Source organism: Mustela erminea, chromosome 18 (genome assembly GCF_009829155.1).
Source record: "Mustela erminea isolate mMusErm1 chromosome 18, mMusErm1.Pri, whole genome shotgun sequence".
Classification (NCBI taxonomy): Eukaryota; Metazoa; Chordata; class Mammalia; order Carnivora; family Mustelidae; genus Mustela; species Mustela erminea.
In genome coordinates, this window is record NC_045631.1 from 40,369,831 (window position 1) to 40,396,902 (window position 27,072).

The window sequence follows — 27,072 nt, forward strand, 5'->3', positions numbered from 1 at the left end:
TCTTGAAGACCCAGCTCGAATATTACCTCCTTGGGAACATTGCCCTCATTCCCTCCAAATGGATAAAGTTTACATTCCCTGTTTCTACTTTTCCTGCCAGTCCCACATGGCACTCACATACCTCTGTTAGAAAGCTGTTGTACTGATCTGTTTTCCTGGCTCACATGAACAAAGCATCCAGCCAGAAAACCCTTGTTGCATGAAGCAAAGCACCAATCTCTAGGTTGGGGGCCCTTCACCTCCCAGGCCTGTCCTGGCTCTAAGCCCTGGGCCTGTTGGATAGCTTGAGAGTCCAGGACAGGAGGCAGAAGATGAAAGAGAAGAGATGGGCAGACAGAAGAGGGGGTGGGGTGAGGTTTGGTAGAGGGGTGAGGGTGTTTCAGCCTTCTGGGGAGGTCACTCTATAGCCAGAAAGGAGGCAGGGCTCAGAGAGGGTGGCAATCGGAGGCTTGCAAAATGGTTGGCAGTGCAGGTAGCTGCCCCTGTTCCTTCCCATTGACTCGAGCTAGGCTTTGCTGTGGGTCCAGCCACCTGCGGAAATTACGGGGGACAAGAGGGAGAGGGAGCAAGGTTTTTCTGTAAAGAGGGAAAAGACAGGTTTGAGGCAGGAAGGTCAAGAAGGAATGAGTTGGAGAAAGATGAGGGAGAGGAGAAACTGGGCGGGGAGGACGAGGGAGGACTGGGCAGCGGGTTGCGGAGAGCTACAAAGTTGGGAGGGGTGACATTAGAAGGTACTGGGGAGGGAGGCTTTAGAACAAGGGCTCCAAGGCCTGGGACTTCCTGAACAGAAACATCTTGGGGTATGCAGACTCCTCTCCTCCTGGCTCCAGGCTTGGTGGCTGTCCTTTCCTCTCCTCTGCACACCACCCCTCATATCCTTGCTGGGCTGGCTGCTCTGTCCATCGGCAAAAGTCCAAGTCAAGTTCTTTGTTAAATCTTCCTGGAGGAAAGATGAACTGTTGTAAATGGAGCAGAGATATTACCTTCCATGGACTGGGTCCATGGCCAGGTCGAGGGGGCTGGGGTGGGAGGACGGAATTCAAGTTTGGTCGTGGGAGGGGAGGAAGTCTCCTCAACAGCCATTCAAGGCCATTGGGAGGGTCTCTTTGAAGGCCCTCCAGGGCAGCTCCTGCCACTGAGTCATAGAACCCGGCTTAAACAGAAGCAGCAGCTCTCCTTCCTAAGGCTCTTCGGAAAGTAGATTTCCTGAGGCCCCTCTTATACCACTTGGCAAGACTTGGACTGCTGGCTGGCAGAAGCTGGTGGTAGAACCCCCAGGCCCAGGGCAGGATGAGGAAGCCATTGTCTATTTCTCTAGGGCTGAGCTGGTCGCTCAGGGCTCATTTGGGTTCCGAAACTCTTCCCAACTCCTGCCCGTATTTTACCTGCCTCTCCTTGGCCCTCAGGGAGCCCGAGTGAGAACTTGGAACCTGACAGGGGGGCCACACAGACTCAGCTCTGGGACATGGGGGAGATCTCAACTTGTCTTCCTGGCAGAAAGGCGAGCAGGGAGTCATGAGGAAGAAAACCGCATCTTTGGGCCATGCGGGGGCACGGAATGGTTTGAAGAGATGGTTTATGAAGGGAAGCCAGTGCAGTGTATAGCTGCACAGTGTATAGCTGTGACCAGGGGTGTTGGAGGGAGTGTTCTCTGTGACACAGCCTCCGCCTGCCATCTCGCGTCCCCTCTCCACTCAGGTCTCCACCTCAGAGTGGGCTGCCCTGAATGTCTTAGAGCCGATTGTTATGCCAAGACAGACGCTTTATTCTCCACGGGAACTACACAGGCACCCATGGGTAAAAGGGGGGCTCTCTGCCCGCCTCCTGAATATGACCTTGAGAACCTGTCTAGTGCTTTCTACTCTCCAGGGATGGGACAGTTCCTGAGCACAGACTGGGTGGGCTTCTCTCAGCCAGTCGCGCCAGCCCAGGGCAGCCTCAGTCTGTTTTGGTTTCCTGGGTTGAAATCACAATCCGTCAGACCCAACTTTGGCCAAAGATAATGATAACGATGGGTGGCAGGGCCCACAGCTGGGAGGGGGCGGGCACTTGCTCTTTGTAGAACAAAAGTGGGCTTCTTCTCTGAGCCTCCTCTTCCATCCTCACGGTATGGTTTACCTAGGACCCCAGACCTGTTGCACAAATGATTCCAGCTTCTTGGGAATCTTGATGGAAGTGGGGGTGGGGGAAAGACCGCCCAGCTTCTCCGAACTTCTTGAGTTGGCTGTCTGCACGCATTCATGACTCTCTGCTGCCCCCGTGTGGCTGTAAGGACGGTAGATGCCCTCCTGTTGGGCCTGTCTGTGTGTCTATGTGTGTGTTTTGGAGAGTAGGGGGCAATCAGCAGGTCTGGAACTGAGGCAGAACCAGAGAAAGCTGGTCCTTGTGTCTGCTCCGGAGAGTGTGTGTGTGGGGGGTCTCCCTGCCCCTACCTGCCTCCTGTGGGTTACATAGACAGCATGAGGGCCTTTGTGACGCCTGCGGGGGAACACTTGCTTACCAAAAAATTGAGAGAAAAGATGGGGCTGGTCCTCATTTGCAGTGGTGGGGGTTAGACCTCAAGAACTTGAGGGCAGCTGGGTGGTCTCTGATCTTGGGGACAAGTTCCCCCTTGCTAAGCTGCCCTGACAACCATGGCCACATTGGCCTAAAGAGTCCAGGGCAGACAGATTCTGCTTTGTCCTGGGAACAGCTGCCCAAGAAGCCATTATGGGAATGGGGAAAGGAACAGATCTGGAGGGGAATAGAGTCCATCTACCCATCCTTCGGTCGATCCTTGCATATCATTTCTCCCAGGTCAGCCTTGGGTGAGGGGCCCATGGGTCCTGACCCAGCACCTGCTGTTCACCATGACAGAGAGTCGCAGGTCTCTAACTCTGTGCTATGTCGGTAGTGTCCCAGCTGATGGAGGCAGGCGTCCTCAGAGGTTGTTTCCATGCAGGGTCCTCAGATGAGGGCATGCTTCCGAATTGCAGGGAGCTTGTTAAGGTCTCATCAAAGTCTGAGAAGCATAGCTGGTCCTGTCTATTGGCCTCTTTTTATGGTTGAGGAAACTGAGACAGCTGGGTCTGGATGAAAGTCACTGCTGATGGTCATAGCGTTTCCAGGATTTCACTTGGTACCGTTCTCCTCCAGTCCAATAGATTAGCTCCGGCTCAGGGGTTCCAGCCCCCTTGGGATGTCCGGGAAGGTGCGTGGGCAGCCCCCTTCCTCTACATCCTTTCTGTGTCCTGCAGCAGGGCACGCACGAGGCTGATGACCTGGGAGGCTGGCTGGACCGGGTCGTACTCCGCAAACAGGTGGCACACATTCTCTTGTGACTCTGTCTGGCTCTTGGCCACAAACCCGAAGATCCTGATGGGAGAAAATAGCCTGAGTGAAGTGGTGGGTCTCAGAGAGGCTGGGAGGGGTGAGATCAGTACGGTGCTCTGCCCTGCCCCTTCCCCAGCCCTCTGAGAGTGGGATGGACCTCCTCGCCTCCTCTGTCAGACTGGGAGATCCCTGAGTTCAAGATCTGGGTTTCTCTCTTTTCACTGAGAGCTCCCTCAGGACAGGACCTATGTATTCCTCATCAGAGTAGAAGCTTCCTGAGGGCAAGGATGTGTTTTGACCATCAGACTGCAGCATCCCCATCAGTGAAGGCTCCCTGAGATTAGAGCCTGTGCCTCCTACCTAAGACCAAGGGCTCCCAGGCTCATGTCTCCCCCTTCAGACTGGAGGATCTCTGGGGACCTGTGCCACCCCCATCAAAACCACAGACTCTCTTAAGGTCAGGATAGGGCCTCCCTCCTTCCCCGAGTTCCTCCTCTTGTTGGGTCCCTGTTTCTGGCCCAGGGAGACCTTTCAGGGTGACTCACAGGGCACAGGAAGGCCTTACCAGGAGGGCTTGCAGTACTTTTGCCACCTGTGGGAAAGGAAGATGGACAGGAATGAGTACTGAGGCTTCTCTGCACTCCACAGGACTCTGGCTGAGCAGCTGGAGATCATGGCCAGCTGTGGCCACGCCCCACCGGGTCCCCTCCCTTCATCCTGTTGTTCCTGGCCACTCCAGGTTCACAGGCTTTGTCTGTGACCCCAGTCCCAGAGTCAGCAAGAAACTTCAGTGGGCAGCTGGGCCCTGGATGGCTTTTTGAGTTTGGCCCAGCCTTGAACTTACTTCCGTTGCTCGGGGTCCATGCCACAGAAGCGGAGGGTAGTGAGGGGGTAATGGCGCCGGAAAAACATCCTGGAAGAGAAGGACAGCTGGTGAGAGTTTGTCCCAGTGCCATGTCCTACCTCCACCATCTCCAGCTCTCCCAAAGTTTAGATGCCCCGCTCTACAGCCTGGCACATACTTTCCCACGACTGGGCCCTGGGGCACATGTTTACACTTCTCTCTTTTCTTTCCTTTTTTCTTTAAAAAAAAAAAAAGATTTTATTTATTTATTTGACAGACAGAGATCACAAGTAGGCAGAGAGGCAGGCAGAGAGAGAGAGGGGGAAGCAGGCTCGCCGCTGAGCAGAGAGCCTGATGTGGGGCTCAGTCCCAGGACCCGGAGATCACGACCTGAGCCAAAGACAGAGGCTTTAACCCACTGAGCCACCCAGGTGCCCTTCCTTTTTTAAAAAATTTTTTTTATTCATTTGAGAGAGAGAAAGAGAGAACTCAAGCGGAGGGGTAGAGGGAAAGGGAGAAGCAGACTCCCCGCTGAGCAGGGAGCCCGGCGCAGAGCTGGATCCCAGGACCCCGAGATCATGATCCGAGCCCAAAGGCAGACTCTTAACGGACTGAGCCATCCAGGTGCCCTGAACTTCTGTCTTTTCATGGAATGACTCTGTCTTGTGTCTTAGGTATTTAGGTTTTTTGCCCTCTCTCCGCCCTCTGCCCACGGTGTCATTTAACGGCTTGAGGATGCGAATGATGTCTTGCTCATCTATTGTTCCTCCAGCCCAGGACCAGGCGCCTGCTAGACTGGGAAGCCCTGAGCCCTGGGAAGGAGGGATTCCATCCACTGTGTCCCAGTGGGCAGCCAGAGTCTGGCCTTCTGCGGTCGTTCCATCAGGGGATGCCGATTTAACCAGTGCCCGACGAATACTGGTAAATTCCATCTCCATCAGTTTCGGGGAAGGGGAAGCAGGTCATTGGCATGAGGCCCAGACAGGGCAGAGAACTTTTCTGGAGTCACTCAGCAAGCCACCGACCATATGGAGTCCGGGATCCTGGATCGTACCTTCATTAGTGATCCACAGCCATCTCAGCTATCCCCTCCAGATCCCCCTGCCCCTCCCAGCAGCCCCAGGGCAAGGGAAGTAAGTCCCTTACTTCCTCTGGACATCGGTCAGGGTGATGCCTTGATCAGTGACTTTGAAGTGGACCACAGTGGGTGTGGGGAGGACATCCCTCTCAAAGGTGGTTGAGATGGCCTTCCGCACGGCCAGGGCTCCGCTCAGGGTCTCCACGCTCACAGAGGTCAGGTACAGGGCATGGCAGCCTGTAGGAGGTAAACGCTGTGCTCAGGCCTTGCCAGGATCCACTATGCAGGGGCAGGAAGTGTTCCCCCAGCCCTGGTCCTCCCTCTGCCCAGAGCCAGGTGTCTGGGCTCTTCCTTGTTCAGGAATCAGGGATTCCTCCGAGCCACCAGGCAGGCAGGCAGGAGTTGTGGAAGTGACTGAAATTCAAGGCCAAGTCCAGCGGACGTTGCTCTGCATTGCTCTGGCCTCTGGCCCTCTGGGGCTGAGTAAAGGAGGGGCTGTTGCCCTCTGTATAGGGATGTCCAGGCAAATCTTCCTTCTGTCCAGAAGCATGCTTGGCCCTGCCACCACCTCCTCCACCCACCCTGTGGCCCTGGTTCATTGTCAAGAGAAGGTGAAAGACAAGAATGGGGTGGAGGCACTCAGACAAGCGCTGATCTGTGCCTGGCGTCTGGCTGTGAAGAGGAGCAACCTTTCCCCTATTGAAACCCCCAAGACTTGGACCCAACACTCCACAGAGGATCCCGGACCCAGAGATCTCCTCTAGGGCAGGTCCCTCAGAACCTGCCCTAGAGAGCCCAGCACATAACATATGTGCCCATGTGTGTCCAGGATGGGGTGTAAACCCACCATCCCCCCCTCTTGCCGGCCCTGCATCCCTCACCCCCAGGCTTGCAGCCTCTCACCTCTAGGTTTATAGGGACGGGGAGGACCGCGGGGGCACCTCTTTAAGGACGAAGAAACAGAGCTGGCGTGGGAACATGTGTGGACCTGTGCGTGCACATGTGTGTGGGGGGTGCTGGGAGGCACCCTCCGGGGACACAGGCAAGCCTGGAGCCTCCCCCACACCGCTCACCTGCAAATTTCTTCAGGCAGGAGGCCCGGCTGTCTGTAGTGTCCGAGGAGACTCCACCTCCCAATTCTGAGCCAAAGCAAGTAACAGGCGCGGGGTGGGGGTGGGGGTGGGGGTGGGGGTGGAGGGGGAGGTGGAGTGAACGAAGGAACATGAATCCCTTTGAACATCTCCCACCTCCGCCCCCAGGAAGCAAGCCGTTGAGAAACCTGGTGTGATTACCCTAATTAGACAAACAGGGCCACTTGCCGCTCCCCAGAGGCCTGACTTACAAGCCTTTTGATCCCTCCTTCCCCTCCATACTCCTCCAGCCCCAGGACCGGGCCGTCACCGGGTCCTCAGATGCCTCTGATCCTTCTTTCAGAGCCCACCCCAAACCCACACCTTTCTTTGTGGAACGTAGGGAGGCTTTCCCCATCCCCACACCGGGGGATCCCCCTGCTCTGTGTCCTCTCCCAGAACCCCTCAGCTGCTTCTCCTGGACACTCAGAGATCATCTACTCTGGCTGCTGGCATGGCGGGGCTGGGGACTCTGGATGGGGCTTCCAGAGCTTCGTTTGGGGTCTGATCTGTGTGTCTTTGGGCAAGTTACTCAGCTCCACGAGCTCTCCTTTTCTCATCCGTGAAATGGGGACAACACCTATTTGACACAGTTGTGGCGAGGGACAAGGGACGGGTGAACGAGGGAGCGCCCAGTAAAGGCTGGACCTGGGAGGAAAAAACCCTGCCCTCTCCAAACTGGCTGCTTTATGCTTCTTTCATCCTCTCGAAGAAGGCTCCTGTTTATCAAATATATACTCTGGGATAAGAGCCTTGCCTGGACCAGCTCTTTTAACCCCCAGCCAATCCAGTCAGTAAGTATGATGACGGCTGTCTGCATTTCATAGAGGAGGAAACAGAGGTTCACAGAGGTCGACAGTCTCAAATTCTCAGGCCAGGAAGTGGAGATGCTAGAGGATGCTAGGCAATTCACTAATCTATAAATAAGGTGGGACGTGACCACTAGGAGTCTTTCTAGTGCCCCGGTGTTGCCTCTTTGGGGCCCAGACCCACCTTTCTGTGGGATGGTGAGTTTGCAGGGCAGGGCCAGGGCCATGATGGAATGCTGGCACACAAAGGCAGAGAGGCTCCCTGCAAGGAAACAGATAGCCCTGTGTGAGAAGGCTTTCCCCAGACCAGTCTCCCACCGCAGAAGAGTGCCCCCCACCCCCAGAGGTCTGCAGGCTGGAGAGGCTCACCAAAGTAGGGTTCCTCGTCTGCTCCTTTGAGATGCACCCCTTTGGCAGAAGACTCGATGAGGAAGTGGCGGATAAGGTCGCTGTTGTCCTCAGCTGGACAAGGACAGAGGAAAGAGTGCATGTGGATGGGAGTTCCAGAGCCCAGTGTTCGACGAACACTGACCCACTCATTCCCTGACTCGCCTCCTCCAGGTGTACCCAGAGGTTAACTGGTTCGTCACCTGCCTCGGGGTGGGACTGCTAGGTGGGACCCTATCTTCAAGGCCTCCCACAAAGGAGGTCCCAACATGTTTGCTCCAAGGCTTCTGCTTTTGGAAGAACAAGTTCTCCTTTTAGGAGAACTTTCTCTTGGTCTCAAGGGCTCCCGGGGATGGTCCCAACAACTACTGGGATGAAATCTTAATCCATCAGCCTGATCTCTCTCTCTGTCTACCTAGTCCTTCCCAGGGGCTGTTATTCTCCACCAGATGGTCCTTACTGGAGCTGGTTGGCCCTGGAGGGAAACCATACCCCTCTGCTCTTCTTCACCAGTCCATGGTTTCCTCCTCTCTGGGCTTGTTGGCAAGGCTTCCTTGAAAACCAGCCCTGCTCCAGATCTCACGTTCTGATTTAACCAGAGCGGCATAGTGTAGAGAGCACAAAGTTGGGGTTTTTGTCTTTGCTCTGGAGGGGGTGTGGCAGGCCGTCATTAACTAACTCTTGGAGCCCCGTTTACCTGACCCTTTTGTTACATGAGAGCTATACCCTGGGACTTGGGGAGGGGTTGTAACTTAGGTACCTTGTACTATAATGAACTTTCATTATAGTACATTTCATTATACCTCTTTCCCCAGCGAGGTATCCCAGGGCAGGAGGGACGCCCCAGAGATGTGTGTTGCATATGCGAGACCACGGGAAAACATGGGATAAGCTATCACAAGTGTGATAAACCAGCACATATGTGATAAGCTATCATGCACGTGGAAAAAGCCAGGGCATACCCTCGATAAGCTGTCACACGTGAGAAACCCTCGCATACATGTGACAAGCTGGGACACACACGTTATGACCACATCAGTCTCCCTCACAATAAGGCTGGTCTGGAGAGCGGGGTGGGGTGCGGAGGAGAGCATCCTGAAGAGGGGCTGGGAACTCCCTTCTCTTGCCCCCATGAGAGCAGAGCAGGGAATCTGGGGACTCCCAGAGGCAGAGGAAGCTCAGGCTTGCCGTGGAAGGAGTTCCTTACGGAACCTTGGTGCAGGAAGGCAGTTGGAAGAGCACGGAGGTGGGCCCTCCTCCCAGGAGTCCTTGCGGGCCAGCTGCAAGGTAGCGGGGAAGCTAGGACTAGAACCTACCACAGCCCCTTGCCTCTGCGAGGCCTTGAATAAAGAGGTGGGTACATACCTGACCGGTTCGCGGCAGGAGCAGCGACCTCCTGGACCTTCAAGGCAAGGCCAAATGAGCCTCGGTAGGAAGAACTGTCCCTCACGACGAAAGCCCCGGGTTCCTCTTTCCTCAGCAGCTCGATTGCTAGAACAATCCTTGAGTCAGAGAGAGTTAGCCACCCACCCCCACCTGCAGGGGACACCCCCTGTCCCCCAGCCCCATAGAATCTTCATAGAGCAGACATTACAGAATCACCTTGCGTTCCCAGGAAGTCCTTCCTGTTGTCTAATCTCCACCCTTCCTGCTGCAGCCCCTATTTCCTCAGGACATGAGGTTTGCATGATATCCCCCTTCCCTGGATCTACCATTTGCCATTCCCTCCCCTACCGTGACCCGGGGCCCCATCTACCTGATACAAGTCAAGACCCAGACTTGACTCCTGGATCCCTCATCCCTTGAAACACAGCACTTCCTTTTACCTTGTTCCCGGGTGATGCTTGGCTTAAACCAGTATTTAGATGTGTCCATCACAAACTTCATGGTGGGCTGCATGTCCCTGGTGGGACCTGGAGACAGAGAGGGGGAACACTTTAGGCTGGACAGAGGGGAGTTGAGACACCCTTCACCCACCTCTACCCAGTGGTCCCATTCAACCCATCCTACCCTATCCCAACCCCATTGTATCTCCATCTGCCTACAAGAGGCAAAATCCAACAGAAGAATTCAGGGCTTGGCACATCTAGGACCTAGGAGTCTCCCCTTGTATCCTTGGTAATGAATCACAAACAGATAAAATCTCAATTTAATGAGAAACAGTTTCTCAAACCTTGTGTTGTCTGGTGCGGATGGAAAGAAGAGACAAGGGATTCTGAGAAGCATCGTGTTTGGTTTTACCCTCTCTTCCCCCTTAAGAATCCTACAAGGGTCTTTGGGGTGCATATTAAGTTTGGAGAAGAAAATGAAAGAAAAGTTTGAGGAAAGAAAGGCGGCAGATTTTGTTGAATGAGCCTGAGCGGAAGTCAGGAGACAGGATTCCTGACTCTGATTTGGGACAACAGTCTTGCTTCTAAAGCCCAGAGGGGACTGAGTGTACTAAGCAGTCTCTGAGGGTTTTTGACGTTCCAATAGCCTAGGCAATTAGGGTGGATTTTGTTTTGAGAACAGTTTGTGGAATTTGATAAGACCCCAGGGTATAATTAGTGATATCCCGGGGCATCACCAAACCAGGATGGGAATATCACCGGACTAAGTAAATGTGCTCTCTGCCATGACACAATGGTCATCTCCCCAGGTCCCTAAGGCAGAGAACAGTGGTTCTCAATTTTGGCACCTTGAAAAGATGTGTTGTGGCCAGCTGAGAGTAACTCATTATTAAAAAAAAAAAAAAAAGTACTAAAATCTGCAAATGATTTGTCCTGGGAAAACGATCAGAGCAGATTCAAAGGCACACCTGTCTTGCCATTTTTGCTTACACTGACATGGATGGCTTCCTGCATGGCAGTGCGGGCCAGACTGAACCTCACACCCCTAGGAGTCACCCTGATGCTTGTGGCTGAGCGACGGGGGATGGGGGACAGTGTCCCTGGGGCTCTGCCAGTGGTGGGGGTTGCTCTACTCTGGAGACGTGTACCCTGCGGGTGCTAAGCCTGAGCCTCTGTGTTTACTGCTTTGGGTTCTGGCTGGTTTTGTTCTTTTTGGACGCCTGTAGTCACAGACTACGGGAAGGAGGGTGTTTTCTGCTTTGTGGTTTTTAGCTGTCTGAATTGGAATGCATTGTCTCCGTTGGCTCTCTGTGTACTCGTCATCCACGAACGTCAGAGGTAGGACTGACTCTCCTTCTCTTTCTCCCTCTCTTGGGTTAGTCATCAAGCCTGCTGTTTTCATATCCCGAGGGTCTCCTGGCTCTGTCTTCTCCCCTCCGCCCTGCCCTGCCCTGGTGCAGGCCCCCGTTACAGCTTGTCTGGACCACTTCATGATGAAAATCAAAACAAAGCTGCTCTCCCTGTCCAGGCCGGGCCCTGCAAGTCAACTGCCAGCTGCTGGGGTGATCTATTAAATGTATACCTCTGACCCCATCACTTTCCTGTTTGAGACTCCCTGCTAGACCCCTCCTCACCCCCCACCCCGCAGTCTAATAGGGAAAATCCATCCTTTAGCTTGGTGTTCAAGACCTTTCCCAATCTGGCTCCAGATTTCTCAACCAGTTCATCCCACACCCAACACTCCAGTCATTCCTTGAACATGCTTGTCCTTCTACACCTCCATGACCATGAACTTGTTCCCTCTGCTCGGAAGGCCCCTCCTGTCTTGCTCTGGCTCTAGACATTTGATCCGCTTTTCCAGATCCAACACAGATGTCGCTTCCTCCAAGGAGTAAAAAAACTCCAAGTAAAAAAAAGATCACCCCTTCCTTTGTGGCCCCATAAGACTTAGGACACCTCTACTTCTGTGTTTATTCTACTCTATAGTGATCCTTGGTATTTGTCTCTCTTGAAGCTGTGTCCATCTCTTTCTCTACTCTTTGGCAAACTGCCGGGCACACAGTAGGTATTCAGCACATGGACCTGCTGTTGAAGAAACCCACTGATGCTTTGTCTTTGCCCCCAAGCCAAACCTCACAAGGGCTGAAGGACTGGTTTACAACATACCCTCCGAGGGTGTGGTGAGAGAGGCATCTGGTAGGGTCTGGCTGTGGCTCCTGGTGGCTGGACAAGAGTTGCTGGAAGAAGTGGCCCCAGGTCGGACAAAGTCCTGGTGTCCTGGGATCTGCTGGGTGGGGGGAGACCCCGGTTCTGGACAGCCATTGATCAGCACGATGGGTATGTCCACCATGGAGTTGGTGATGGATGGCGGACAGCTGCTGGCATGCTCCTTGGCCGCTGGCGGGGAATGAGTTGTTCTGGGTTGGCCCATGTTTGGGGTGGGATTGCTGGGGACCTGAGAGTCGCTGGCTCTTGTACACAGGGACACTTGGCCCAGGCTGTGGAGGCTGGAGGAAGAGCTGGCTGGGCTTTCCAAGGATCTAGAAGATGACTGATGGCTGGAAACGCTGGAGTGGATGAGGGATTGGCTGCTGCAAGGAAGACACCAGACAGGCAGGGTATTAGGGTGTCAGTGGACACGCAGGAGCCAGAGCCAGGCTCCGGAATCTATTGATTTGGGTGCCCACAGCTCTGGTTAAATCGAGTATTGCATACTCCATCCCCCACAGCCCAGAGCAAAGTACATGCCCACCTCATCCCCAAGGGATGCTGAAGGATACAGAAATGTCCCTGTACTGCAGAGTCTTTGGTCATTTAAAGTAGCTAATGAGCTGATCCTCTGCAGGTCATGTGGGCTTAGGCTGGATTGGATTCCCTCTGCCTTCCCAGCCGGGCAGGTCTGACTGAGCTATCACACAAGTACCCGAAATTCGCAAGAGCCCTGCACGCTGGCTGGACCACGTCCATGGCGGATGCAGAGGGAACTCCCCAGCTGGAGGAAGAGGAGGAGGCCAGCTCTGCATCCAGCCAGACTTTCCTCTGAGCTTGGAGGCCCATGCCAACGGCCATGGCTGTGGAATCCTGGCTTCCTTGCCAAGGACTGCCTTGGCACTTCGGCTTTGTAGTCGGTGTGGGGGACAGAGGTCCTGTGGTGTGGTCCTCATGCGCAGGTTGGGTGTATGTGTGTGTGTGCAGCTCTACTGTGAGGCCAGCAAACTGGGCAGTTTCCCCTCCTTCCTGCTAGGTTTTGCTAGCAACAAATAATGCCCAGGCAAGCTTGCCTCCCTCCTGCTAGGGAAGAAGGAAGGAGGCTTTTCTTTCCTTAATGGTTTACCCTAGGCCTCCAAATTTTACTTACATCCCTGTGTTTTGACCTTTTAAAAAAAGCCCTTCTTTCTCTGCCTGCCTTTCTGCCTACTTGTGATCTTTCTCTGTCAAATAAATAAATAAAATCTTTAAAAGAAAAAAAGAAGAGAAAAAAATCCCCTTTGAGATTGGTTGTATGAGTGCTGGAAAGGATACAGGTGAGCCTCATGAATGTAACCATTCTCCTACTGAAGAGGTCAGAATAAATCAACAATTTTGTATATTGAGTTATCGTCTTAAGTGCTTAAGGAAAGCTTGAGGTCCAAATGGCTCTGATGGCATAAAAGAGACTATTCACTCTTTTGTTCTGGGTGTGCACCTTGATTTTGCTCAGCTAGAACAGGGTGCCTGTCGGATTTTAGGGTGTGTGCCTGAGTGTGAGTGTGTATGTTGCAGAGACAATATCAAAGCTATAGTGGGAGCGACCTACCTTCCGAACACATAGCTGCCATCGGACACTGGGCTGGCTGACAGCACAGAGATCCGGCTGCCTCGCTGTGGGGCCAGCCCCTTCTCCAAGCCCGGAGAAGCCGCCAGTGGGGATCCCAAGCCGTGGGAGCCCGAGGCCTTGCTCCTCATGCAGGGGATGGAGATGCTGGGAGAGGGTGAAGGATGGGAAAAGGGAGCCCCTGAAGGAGGAGGGGTGCGTTGGTGCCCCCTGCCCTGGCTCCCAGAGAAGATGAGGCTCTCGCTGCTGCTTCGGGTCTCTCGAGGGATGTCTCTGGAAAGGAGGAGGCCACCACTGCGTGGGGAGCCAAAGGGCGGGGTGGCAGATGGGTTGGAGCAGCACTGGGGGCCATCAGGACCCCTTGATCTGGTGGAGCTCACCTCGATGTACTTTATGTCTGGGGAGAGAGCAGAGCACTGGTGAAACCCAGGAGCCTGGACTGCCAGAAGAAGAATTCTAGAAGAGTCTTCCAGAACCTCTGGTCACCCCTTCTTTAGGCAGAAGAGGAAACCAAGTCTCCAAGAGAGGACAAGTTTGCTGGGTTAGGATTAGCACCCGGCTCCCCCTTCTAGGCACAGTTCCAAAGTCACCCTCCTTGTGATTCCTCCTTCTGGTGGGGGGATGCAGTGGAATAAACACAAGCTTGGGATAGGTCTGGGTTTCAGATCTGGTTCTGCCACTTACTATTAGAGCACTTGGCCAAACGACTTCACCAACCAGAGCCTCAGCTTTCACACCCGTGAACGGGGCTGACTATATCCAGTCTCTTGGTAAGTAAGGATGAAACAAGATGAATGCAGGTGGCATAGCACTGTTCTTGGCACACGGCAAATACTTTAAAAATAGCAAATCCTTTACTGTGTGAATGTCCCCCCTCCCCAGGTTGAAAGAACTGCTTATAGAGGGTGCCAGTCACATCTTCTGATGGCTCCATTGTTCAGGGCTGGTGAAGGCTGTTTCTACATCTGTGCCTACAATCAAGGCACAGAGGGGTTTTCATGCTTGTTTGCACACTAGAATCACCCGATGAGCTTTTCAAAGTCCCGATACTCAGGCTACCCTCTGCGGCAAGTAGACCAGAATCTCCAGTGTGGACCCAGACGTCAGGCTGGTTTAGTTCCCCAGCCGATTCCACTGGGCACCAAGCCACAGGTCGGGGGCCCCCTGCCCAGCAGTGCCATGTCACCTGGGGGCTGGTCAGATGTGCAGAATCTGTTTCTACCCCAGACCCACCGAAGCAGAATCTGCATTTTAGCTAGACTCCCTGGCATCTGAGAGCACTTTAGAGTCTGAGAACTCTGCTTTAGAGCAGGGGCTCCCAGAGGCCAGGGTTTGCTGTACTATCCAGCTGTGGACCTCCCAGGCCATGCTGTTAGCTGGTATGCAGTTGATGGTTATCAAACACGGCCCAGGGTGGTGACTCACTCCAATGCTGCTTCTATTCCCCAGTGTGGGCACCCAGGGCTCTTGTTCTGAGAACTTGCTCCTCCCTGGAGTGGGGTACCCTGTGGTTTTCCCCATGGTGAGTATGGACACCCCGCCTCTTGACCTGGGGGAGGGGAACTGTCCTTGGTGCTGTTCCAGCAAAAGTGGGAGAAGATGGGGGCAACCTAGCTTCCCTCCTAGAGACCTGTCGAGTCCTGTCTCTGGCTTCCCAGGATGGAAACTGGGGCAAAGTCAGCAGGAAACTGCACCTTCAGCCCCTGTCTGCCAGCCTCCTATCCCCCTTGGGCTTTGGCCATGAACCAACTCCCTCCTACTCTGTGGAATCCCTGCCTGCCCCAGCCCGCTCCTGGGTAGGACCTCAGAGCCTGCTGGCGGTTACTGCTTCTGTCTGAGCCTGCTTAGGCTGGGGTGGGGGTGGAGGATTACATCAGATGAGGGGGTGCTGGCAGGCTGACCCGGGCATGCTGTTCCAAGGGGTGTAGGAACAGGCCTGGCTTTGCCATCAGACAAACCTGGGTGTTAGTCCTCGTTTTGCACTTTCCCGCCAAGAGGCATCAGGTAACTTTCCTAGACACTGTGAGCCTCAGTTTTCTTATCTGCAAAGTGGGAATCTAAAGCTAACCTCCTGAGGTTGTGGTAAGGATAAAAGACACTGATGAATGGTGCCTGGATCCTGGCCCATGGTGAGCTTTGGAGAACTCCTCCTGCCTGCTTGCTTTTTGAGGCCAGTATTGGCCAGAGGTTGACACTGTCCAGCTAAGAGGGGAGTCCCTCTGCCAAGGGTAAGAAAAGACTATTTAGCACAATGTGTTGTGGGTTCTGAAAGAGTAGAGGTCTTGGAATGGGGTGGATTCTTCTGGAAGGTTGGCAAGCACAACTTCTATTTTTATAGGACTTCATCGTGTTTTTACCCATAATCCTCTCGGCCCTTATGCCCAATGCCAACATTCCTCAGGAGGAAACTGAGGCTCAGAGAAATGTGGCAATGGGGCTGGCATTTACTGCATAATTTTTAAGGCTGGTATTTACTGAGTGCTGTGTGCCAGCACTGTTGCAAACATGTTACCTGTACTAGCTCATTTAACCCCCACAACAACTCTATTGAACTAGAAAATATTATGAATTCCATATAATAGATGAGAAATCAAGGCTCAGAAAGGTCAAGGGAGTGATCCGATGCCACACAGCCAGAGTGGATGAATCTGACTGCTGCTCCTGTGCTGTGTTTGGAGGGCCTCTTCCAGGACAAGGGACTCCTCAGGATACTTTCCCAAGGCCTTGTGTTCTGAAAAGGTGCTTGGCTGCTTTGAGGGAGGGTATCTCCTCGTGGTGAAGCTCTGGGCCTCCTGCTTACCAGGTTCCAACACTGACCAAAGGCCTTGCTCGGGGGACTGAGCAAGCAGAGCAGGGTGGGAAGGGAGGAAGGAAGAAGTCCTGGAGCTGTGAGTCACCTCTCCCTGCTGCCCCGAGGTGCATGTGGCTAGGGGAGGTGGAGGCCCCCGCACACCCTCACCTGGGTGCAGCCGCTGTTTACAAGCCCGTGGGGCAAGTCCCAGCAGTGCTGGGTGGATGTAGGCGCCAGCGCCAGGCTGGGCTGGTGGAAGGGGCACGTGGGCGGGGGGCAGAGAGACAGTTATTAAACACTCTTCCCTTGGAATTGGCAAACAGCCTTGCCTGGCAGAAATTGCTGGAAAATTGCTGGAAAATGAAATGTGGGTGCCTGTTCCAAAGACGGCGAGGGGAGGGAGTGGCAGAGACGGATATGGTGTTTGCTTGGAATAGCCATTCTCCCTGTGGGTTGGGAGCCCCCCAGGGTCAGTCTGAAGGAAGGTAAGCAAGAGGCAGGGGCAGGGAAGCTGGGGGAGGTTTGTGAGCACTGGGGGAGGGGGAGCCCCAGAAGAGGAGCCTGAAGGCTGCCTCCAAACAGATCTGTTCTTCGAAGCTCCGGAGGGCAGGAAACTGGCTCCAAAAAAGAGAGAGAAATGCAAGAACACAGACTTTGGAGGCCAAAATCCAAGGCTTTGGGGCCTGACCTACGACCCACTGGCTGTGTAACCCTGGATCATTACTTCTTCTCCCTGAGCCTCACTTTGGTTTCTGTAAAATGAGGCTACTGCTGTTTCCTTCTCAGGCAGAGGCTGAGATCACGCACTACAAAATCTATCTATATATATTTAAGGGAGGGAGAAACATAGGATCGCCAATGCTTAATTTTTAATTTTGCCAAGTGAGGACAAAGAGAAACAGGGAACATCTGCTAGCACCACAATTATAGAACACCTTCCCTTTGACACCCCAAGAGAAGGAAGGATGAGAGGCGAAGGGAGGGCGTCCCACACATTTGGATATGTTTGGCCCAGTGAAAGCTCATCACGGTGCCCAGAACGAGTTACGCTGCCATGGGCTGGCAAGCGCTCTGTCACCGGTAGTGGTGGTCTGAGGGGAGGGTTTTGGCAGGTTCAGATGCCTGGGACAGGCGCCACCCATCACAGTGACGCGCTATTAGGTATCACAAGGAACGCAGTCAGGGTTGCTGACTGCGCCGGCTGTCTCAGGATGTAGTGAATTCCCAGGTGTCACTGCCATTCAGGCAGAGGTTAGAGGAGAGGATTTTCTTATTGCATCAGAAGATGCTAGGGCAGAACTGGGGGGCTTCATCAGGGCTCTCTGACCACTGTTGGCTGCTCGCTCACCCCCCGAACCCCTCTGCCACCCAGAGTCAGGTGGACACCTCCCCACTACGGCAGGTCGTGTCCAGAGCATCAGGGGACACAGATTACTGACCACTGGCCCCTTGGAGGAAGGGGATGTTGTTCATATCTCCACCCCGTACATGTGGATGTTCCACAGAGGCTGGTCTTGCCCCTGCAGGCCCTGAGTGTGTGGAACCCCTACATTGGGGCATGAACATTAAAGCCCTGAGCTTGCTCCTGCCAGTGATAATTAGACCCAAGCCACCTTCCCTGCAGAGACATGCCTGTGACTGGCCTCAAGAGGCAGGAAGATCTTGGGGGGTAGAGGTGGTTCTTTCAACAGCCCTGGCAGGCAATGCTCAGTGGGAGGGGCAGAAGGCAGGGCGGAGACTGGGAACGGGGACACCAAAGGACCTGGGTGCTGGGCTCACCTCCACCCCAGTCCCTGAGCTTCCCCTGGGGCGGGTCCTAAATGCCACCCCAGTGTTTAATGAAAACAGTTACCATTTATAATGACTAACAGCATGTCAGGATTTCTGATAAACACCCAAGTGTTATTTCTTTTAAACCCTGCAAACCTCATGGAGGTAAGAACTCATCTCTGTATTACTGATGAAGAATATGAAACAGAGGAGCGAGGTCACTAGCTTGTATGAGGTTTGCCCACCTCAGGGGTGCTTGGGTGGCTCAGTGGGTTAAAGCCTCTGTCTTCGGCTCAGGTCATGATCCCAGGGTTCTGGGATCGAGCCCTGCATCGGGCTCTCTGCTCAGCAGGACGCCTGCTTCCTCCTCTCTCTCTCTGCCTTCCTCTCTGCCTGTTTGTTATCTCCGTCAAATAAATACATAAAATCTTTAAAAAAAAAAAAGGTTTGCCCACCTCCAGTGATTAGGCTAGACTTACTCCTTATTGAAGTCTGTCAGCCTCAGTTTTTTCCGTCTCTAAAATGGTGATGAAATATTTCATGGGGATAGGTTGGGAGGATTAAATGTTCTCCTGTAGGGTGCTTAGTAGAGTCTGGATATTATAAGATCTCAGTAAGGGGAAATTCTCATGGACCCTATCACTGATCCTCATTGTACCCCTTAATCCATGCTGATCCTTTAAAATCCCGGAGACCTCAGTCTTCTAGCCTGTCTGTTGGGACGGCTTCTCCTTGATCCTCATCCTCAGAATATACCTGAAACCCTTTGTTTGAGAAACTGACACCAGATGTAGAGATTTCTAGACTCCCTTGGATGCAGTGGTGTATTGAAGTCGACTTGTACCAGCTCGTAAGAGCAGACTGTTAAATTTTTAGGATTTTGTCCAGCTGATTTCTAAACTCAGATGTTATTAAAAATTAAATTACATAAGTCTACAATGAAATAACTTACAATAAAAACAAAAATAATAAATACAATTCATCATATACCAGTTATTTAACTAGATGCTGCTATTACCTGGATTCTTTTTTTTTTTCAAGTTTTATTTCTTTTGGGGGGCACTGGCTGGCTCAGTTAGTTGAGTGTCCGACTCTTGGTTTCCGCTCAAGTCATGATCTCAGGGTCGTGAGACTGAGCTACGCTCAGCATGGAGTCTGCTTGAGATTCTCTCCCTCTGCCCCTCCCTTTCCTTGTATCCTCATGTGCTCACACTCTCCCTCAAATAAATAAATACATAAATAAATAAAATATTTAAAAAATAGAATTTTATTTATTTAAGTATTCTCTACCCTCAGCATGGGGCTTGAACTCGTGATCCACACGAGTCACACTCTCTTCCGACTGAGCCAGTCAGGTGCTCCAGTACGATCTATACTCCTGAGGTTATTTGGTAGAAATACTGTATATACCATAATGGCTGTCTACAGGTTATCTCTTTCCAGTGCTACGTTTGGTGACATCATGCTGGTAGCCTGAGACTGGCCACAGTGAGAGAGCCTATCCCATGAAATTTGGTAGATGTTTCCAGCTGGAGCCTTTAGCACCCCGGCATGGAGCTCGTTGTTAAACTTTTACCAGCACACCACTGCTTACCCACAGCAGGGTCCTGCCCTAAACAGACTGAATTCTGTGTCTTTCCAACCCTACTGCTTCCAGCTCTCCAGAGAGATAACCCCTAAAAAGGGACAGGGGCCCAGAGAGCAATCCTATGAAAGTTTCAGGGGACCCAGGTTGGGACTTAAAGAGATCTACTATAGAACAGTGAGGTTCAGGGACTTCACATTTCTTGACCTCTTATTTACATGTATGGCATTGTATGACATTTATACATACACACACACGTATATATGTATATACACACATATGTATATATGTATATGTATATGTTTATATGTATATATACACATATGTATATGTATATATGTATATATGTATACATATGTGTATATATACATATACATATATATGTGTGTGTATATATATATACACACACATTAGCTTATTTAAAGTTCCTGAAAGATCCCATAAAACAGGCATTCATCACTTTTCCAAACTTAGGGACAAAAATAGCATTGGATAGTGAGGGAAGCCTGTATATATCTCTTTGATATAGGAAAGAAAAGAGTGATTAAGTAACTTGTTCAGGGCTGCACAGCACCTCCCAACAGGACACTGTCTCCTACTCCTCTGATCTGATAGAAAAGTCCTTCTTCCTCATGATGTCTGGTCCCCAAGCACCCCCTCCTGGCACTGTGTCCCAGATCCTTACCCAAGGCTTCAGCGTCATCTTTCTTTTTCCTTGAGGTAGTGCTCTGGGTGGACTCAGTCCAGGGGCTACCAGTTCCTGGGGGGAGCAGCTGGAAGGTGGGGTCCAGTTCCAGAATCATCTGGTTGAGGCTCTCCAGTGAGAAGTCAATGTAGGAGTTGAGGTCCTCCAGGGTCCCCGAGGTCTGCTCAGCGGGCGACTGTAGGAGGCGGCTGGCTTTGGCTCCAGTTTCTGGGCCCTGCTGGAGCCTGCTGGGGGGCCCCTTGAAAGGCGTGGAGGCCATCAGGCCCTGGGCTCCCCAGCCTTCTGTGGTGTAGTAAGGACATTGGGGTGGCAGGCCAGGGCTGGGTGCTGGGTGCAGGGTCCTCCTGGGTTCTTCACAGGGAGTCAAGCCAACTGCATGGCCTCCTGCCAGTAGGGGGCTGGACATCACTTGTGACATGGTGGGGGCAGTGGCTGTCTGTTTGCCTCTAGCTTCAAACCAGCCTCACTTACACCCCAGATATGTCACTTGCCAACCAGGAGCTCCCAGAATCTGAAAGAGGTCAGGGTTGGGAACTGAGTAACTTTGGTAGTTGAAGTTTCTCCCACTCCTCCCCCCAAGCAAAGGCATGTTTATTCATTCATTAAAAACATGGGTATTGGAGCCAGATTGCCTGGGTTTGCATTCTGGCTCTACCACTTACTAGCTGTGCCATGTTGGACAAGTTAATTAACTTCTCTGTGCCTCAGTTTTCCTTAACTATAAAATATGTTGAGATTTGTAACGTGCTTAGGATGGTGCAGGGCACTTAATAAGCACTATGCCGGTGACTGTCAAATAAAATCGCTTCAACAAAGGTTACTGAATATCTGCTCTGTTACAGCCTTCTTTATTAAATAAATACCAGCTAATGTTTATTGAATGATTACTAGGCACCTATATTACACATAAAGTCTTTTAAACTCCTCCTAACAACCCTCTGAGGTAGATACTATTATTTTACATTTTATGATGTGTGAATGGAGAGACAGAGAGGTTAGTAACTTGCCCAAGCGTCATGCTGTGTCATACTAGTGTCAGAGCAGGCCTGGACCTCAGGCTGCCTGATGTCAGGAACCCACATTTAATAGCTACTATTGTGTGTGGGCCAGTTAGTGAAACAGACAAGTAAGCAGGTGAGCAATTATAAACAGTGTTACCATGGAGGGGCAAAACAGGAGACTCTGTAGCACTGGTGCAGAGGTCAGGGAGGACTTCCTGGAGGAAGGGACCTGGATTCCTAACTCCATATACCTCATGGGGTTCAAATGCAGAGGGATATCTAAGGTCCAGAGAGGGCGTATGATTTGCCTGAGGTTGCATTTTAAGTTAATGGGAAAAGCCAGGCTCCCTTGTTCCCCATGATTCCTGTAGGCTCTGTTGCCAGACCTCTCCTTGGCTGAGACCTGGAGCGGGCGGTGCGTCCCGGGCACTGGCCTGTCTATAAATGGCAGTGGAAGGGACTAGGCCTCCGAGCAACTTCCTGGGGGCAGCTGAGGACACGGAGCTGTGGCTCTTTCCGCACATCCTCCAAGGGGTCTGGGGCAGGATCTCAGTGCATCCTATAGGGTTTTTGGCTGGGCCCCACAGAGGAGGTTACTGACTTGGAGAGCACACTGGGGGCCTGGGTCATCACTCAGGACCAGAATCTAGAATGCCTGCTTACTGACTGGAAACTGCTATTGTGCTACCCTTTCCTCTACAGGCCTCAGTTGTCCCATCCGTATGACGGGGATATAATAATAACAACTTTAAGTTTACTTGTTACATTTTCTCAGTGGTTCTGTGCAGAGGGTACTCTTACTGTGGTGCTGGAGAGGTTCAGGGATTTGCTTAAGGTCACAGAACCTGAAGAATCCACTGGTGGAACGTGGGTTTGAACCCAGTGGCTTTGAACCTGGGCTTGTAGCTCCACAGTCCCAAACTCTTTTTTTTTTTTTTTTCTTAAAGATTTTATTTATTTATTTGACAGAGAGAGCGAGAGAGCACAAGCAGACAGAGCAGCAGGCAGAGAGGGAGGGGGAAGCAGGCTCCCCACTGAGCAGAGAGCCCGATGCGGGGCTCGATCCCAGGACTCTGAGACCATGACCTGAGCTGAAAGCAGAGGCTTAATCCACTGAGCCACCCAGACGCCCCCACAGTCCCAAACTCTTAACCCTATATCGCTACTTCATAGATTTAAGACCCTTTTCACATCTGCTCCTTCTGGTGTTCTGGAACCCAGAGAGGGTTCCAGACAAACCTGGACAGGCTTGGGATTGAGCAAAAGGCAAGCACTCAGGCTTCTTGTTCAAGCTCTTCTCCCTTTGAATACTCTCTGAATCACACCACCAGTGGTGTGGGGCTGAGTCTGCGTCTCATTCCTTTTTTCCTGGGCACCCTCACCAGCCCACTTCTCTAGCTCTTTCTTTCCTGCTCTAAGGTGGAGGGGAGGGTCCCTGGGGCTCCAGACTTGGGGGGGGGGTGTGTGTATGTGTGTATACTTGCCTGTGTACATGGGAGTGCTCCAGCCAGCTCTGCCTTATTCATAGGTCTCTCCCGTGTATTCTCCCTTCAGATTGACTCAAATATCTTTCTTTGTTCCCAAGGGCTCTGGAGGCAGAGAGATCCTGAAACCTTGGCAAACTCCCGTTTCCACTTCACTGACTTACTCTCTCCCTCCTATCTTAAGCCCAGCTCAGGGAAGGGAGAGGGGACAGAAGGTGAAGCCTGAGCCTCCTCAAAAGCATTTTTGCCTCAGTAGCCCACCCCACTGCCTCCCTCCCCCGATCCTTGACAAGTGCCTTCAGATTGTTTTCATCTCCTCCACCCAGATCCAGTGAAATAGAACCCGGCCACAGCCCCCACCCCTGGATTCCTGGCAGCCTGGAAAGGGCCCAGCAGGGGTGAAGGGGGGCCAGGGGGAGCACTCAGGGCCAGGCTCTGGGCTCTGTGCTGGGAGGCAGGAGGCCTAGGTTCTGCGTCCATTCCCTTCCCAAGACTCTGTGACCTCAGACAAGCCTCTTTCAAATCCCTCTCCCTGCCCCCCCAGACCTTGGTTCTCTCATCTGTGCACTGAGGGGCACAGATTTCATTCTCTTAAAGCGCTGACCTCCAGGGTCTGTGGTCCTGAGACCACCTCTTTCATCTCTGGCCTCCTCCCCTTTCTCTCTGCTTTGACTTCTAGCCCCCAGGACAGGTGGAAAAGCTGAGGACAAAGGGTTAAATGAGTCAGGTTGGCCTCAGTGCTGAATCTCCCTCTCTTTTTGGAGAAGAAAGGCACATACCTGGAGTCCGGGCAGGCAGATCGCTGTGTTCACTCCTGGCGCCTGGGACCAAGGCTGCTCAAAGTCCAGGTATGGAGTACGGGGAGGTGTGGTTCACCTCCAGACCTGCCTTAAGAGCAGACGGCTCTCCTCCCTCCCTCTTCCCCTCCAGGCCCTACACGTGGCTGATAGCCTGCAGGCCCGCCCCTTCTGTGGCTGATGAGCTCAGGTGGGGCTGGCACAGGCACCATCCCTGGCAGTTGCTGGGGCTGTGTGCGTGTGTGCCTGCGTGTGTGTGTATGTGTGTGTACATGATTCCCAAGCTTCTTGTTTGCCTGTCCCACTCACCCCTCCTAACTGCCTTGTGTTGTGGCAGGGAGAGAGGTCCATGCACCGCATGGTCAGCAGAGTCCTGCTTGTTAGAGACAAGCTCTGTCATGGGGACAGGGCCTTGTTAGGACTAAGGGGCGATGTGGGCATTCTGTCCACCATGTGCTAGCCAGGGAAAGCACCACGGGGTGCAGAACAAGCAGACAGTGAAGGCGCTGGCCTAGGAAAGCAGGATGCCAGTGGGCAGGAGCCCCTTCCCACACCCCCCTCCTGTGTTGTCCGGGGTGGGTTGCCCTGCAGCAGGCGTAGGGTAGGGGCCCACTGGAACTAAGACTGGGCACAGATCTTACATTTTCTTTTCTTTTCTTTTTTTTTTTCTTCGCAGGGGAATGGGGCTTCTGACTTAAGGGAAGGAGGCTCTGAGTGTCCGGAGGACTTTGAGAAGGGGCGTGTAGCTTTGTTTCACTTCATTAATTCACACACGGCTAGCCTTTTGCATGGTCTGGTCTGTGCCTCAGGGCAGAAGCTCCCTGTGAGGGCGATGGCAGAGAGACAGGAAGTCTAAGCGTCCCTTCTCCTTAGTCCCAGAGTGTTGCAAGGGGAAGGCCCTGGTGCTAGAGCTGAGCCAGATCTGGGCAGGTTGGTCTGCAGTGACGGAGTTGGCCAAATCTCTAACTCAGGGACTCATGGTGATCCCAGCAGTGGCTGGTCTCGGGGATAGGGGGGTGGGCTGCTCAGTGCCCCCATTATGCTCAATGGCAAGGCTTTTGGCCTTCAAGTTTTCTTTTTTTAAGATTTTTAAAATTTATTTAAGAGAGAGACAGAGTGCATGAGCCCGTGAGCAGGATGGGGAGGGAGGGGTTGCAGAAGGGGTGGGACAGGAAGAGGGAGACAATCCCAAGCCAACCCCACCCTGAGCCAAACCCCATCGTGGTGGGATCTTACTACAACCCTGAGATCCTGACCGGAGCCGAACCCAAGCATCAGATGCTTAGCTGACTGAGCCACCCAGGCACCCCAGCCTTAAAGTTTTTGACACCCCGTGGCTTTGGGGAGGCCTGATGAGCCAGGGTCATGGGAGGAGGCCAGGGAGCCCAGCTGGCAAAGTTATAAAAAGGTGCTCCCTCCTGATGGCCGCACTGAAAGTCATCTCTGGACATCCATGCAGCCCGGCGGGCACGTGACTTGGTGAGCAGTTGTGTCTTTGAACAAAGAAAGTGGGGAGGATGCAAGCTGCAAGCGACACGCCAGGGTGCATGGCACACAGCGGCTTCCCTCGTGGGGCTGCAGCTCAGGACGGGGGGGGGGGGCAGGGATGCGGAGTGGGAGGGAGAGGGGGGTTTGGCGGAGAGGAGAGGGAAAGGGCAGGTCACGGGGAGCTGATGGTGCTGGGCCAGGACTGTAGGGTTCTCCGTTAACCCTGGGGGCTGGCACAAAGGGCAGTCTTTCAGGGCCACCGGCCCCCTACCCTGATGACCCTGTGCCTGAGGTCATAGTCTTTCTTGGAAGGTGCGGCTTTTTTGTTGACATTTGGCTGCTTCCTACACCTTAACCCAGTCCTAGGAACACCAATTCCAGTCTCAGCTGCTGTCCCCATGCCACCTTGCCTCTCTCCCAACCTCTCTCTGCTCCTCTCCTTCCCCCTGACACGGTCAGTGTCCCCAAGGGGTGGGACAGAAATACAGCCATGGATATGATTGTGTGATTTTTCTTCTTCAGCTTGTGGGTGGGATGGAGTATGTTGATTGATTTTCAAAAAGGCAGAGCACGCATTTTTCTGTATTTTTCACATTCCTTTGCCTCTGAAGTCCTGGTTAGACAACAGGTTGTGTCAGTCTTGTGGTCTTGGGAATATGGCTTGTTGCTGGCCGGTCCAGCATGGCTGGGGAGACACTGGGATGCTGGGGCTGCTGTCTTCTGGCATCCAGGGTTGGGCTTTATGGGTGTGGAGAGGTTGTTGCTGAAACAGCTTCCTGATCCTGAATCAGTGAGGTGATGGTTCTTGAGGTCAACAGACGTTGGGTAGCCCCTGATTCTTTACCTTCCTGAAGGGGGCAGAGGGAGCCGTTCCTAAGCGGGGGCCTCATGTTTTCCTGGGAACCATTCCCGCAGGTGCAGCCTGTTCCTCTAGGCTTTCTGATGATTTTGTAAGCACAGAACACATGAAATCCCTTGATGCTTAAATTAGCTAGTGTGGTTTCTGCTTCCTGCCAGTGGGTGATGCTGGGCCGGGGGAGAAGGGTATGTGGGTTGGCCTAAGCCACCTGGCTGTTCTCTTGTGGGCAGTGGAGATACGAGGGGATGCTTTGAAGCAGAGTAGGACCAGGGGAGGAATAGCATGAACATATTTGTGCCATAGAAAGGTATTTGCTTCAGGGGGGTGCTGAGGGCCCGGATAGCATGGCACAGGGGCAGGCCTCACTTTTCTCTGGAACTCTTTCTTTTTCGGGGTTAAGACAGATGCAGAAGATGCTGGGGAGGGATGTTGTTTGCTACGGTGGGGGCAGAGAACAGACCTGAGTGGTTAGCATCCTGAACATTCTAGGCTTTATTTGCAGCATGCAAGACCAAAATTAAGAGCAGGAAGGGCTTCCCAAATAGAGATGATCGTTAGAATTTTGGTACCTAAAAATCAGGTTCCACATCAAGGTCCAGAGAGGCCAAATCAGGTAAAAGGCGGGACCTGGCCCTCTGGATCCCTGAATTCACACCTAGCCTCCATCGCCAATTTGCTGTGATGCTCCAGGAAAGACAGTTACCCTCTCAAGACCTCCCGATTCCCTCTGAGCAGGAGGAGAATAGTTTTGTTTTCCTTCCGCTGTTACAGTGGGAGGGATGAGGAGGAGAGAAGTGAGGTCCTTCTCAGGCAGGGGTAGGCGTTCTGATCCTTATGAAGGGACAGCCCTCAGAAGGTGGGGTGGGCTCAGGTCTTACTCTTCCATACCTCTGGCTCCTTAGCTACAAAATGTGTATGCCCGAAACTCCACCAGCAGACCAGGTGAGGCCCAGTCCAGGAACATCTTTGTTATGAATACCCCTACCCAGGACAGAGGGCGCCCCATGCTGTCTCTAACACCAGAGCTAGAGGAGGGGGTCCCCAGCCCTGCAGACATCCTTGAACCCAAACTTTACTGTTCATACATCCCATCAGTAAGAAATATTAAGCACCCCTGGTAACTATGAATTTATAAATTATATACGTAGATCTTTTTACATATGAACTGTATACATGAATATATGTTAGTAGGTATATTACATAAACCTATGGACATTACAAAATGCATCATGTACATTATTCATATATGTACAAGTCAGATATCATGTATATTATTATATCATGTATATTATAAAGCCATATACATAGAAATGAAAAAATGTGATAAATAAAAACCATGTTTTAAAGTAATGTTTATGGCCTTTCATTTAATCATGGTGTAGAATCCC

General features: G+C 52.5%; 1 protein-coding gene across 1 annotated transcript; it reads right to left on the minus strand.

Annotated features, from left to right (window-relative positions):
• Positions 1 to 1,260: 1,260 nt before the first annotated feature.
• Positions 1,261 to 23,559, minus strand: TNS4 (tensin 4). The gene is made up of 13 exons (XM_032320239.1): positions 23,320 to 23,559; positions 20,035 to 20,566; positions 13,186 to 13,600; positions 11,556 to 11,980; positions 9,387 to 9,473; positions 8,926 to 9,051; positions 7,543 to 7,635; positions 7,358 to 7,435; positions 6,308 to 6,373; positions 5,303 to 5,471; positions 4,157 to 4,225; positions 3,878 to 3,904; positions 1,261 to 3,354 (listed from the first exon to the last, which is right to left on the minus strand). Exons 2-13 carry the CDS (start codon positions 20,471 to 20,473, stop codon positions 3,213 to 3,215), a joined length of 2,136 nt encoding a protein of 711 aa, XP_032176130.1. The 5' UTR covers positions 20,474 to 20,566; positions 23,320 to 23,559; the 3' UTR covers positions 1,261 to 3,212.
• Between the last annotated feature and the right edge of the window lie 3,513 nt (positions 23,560 to 27,072).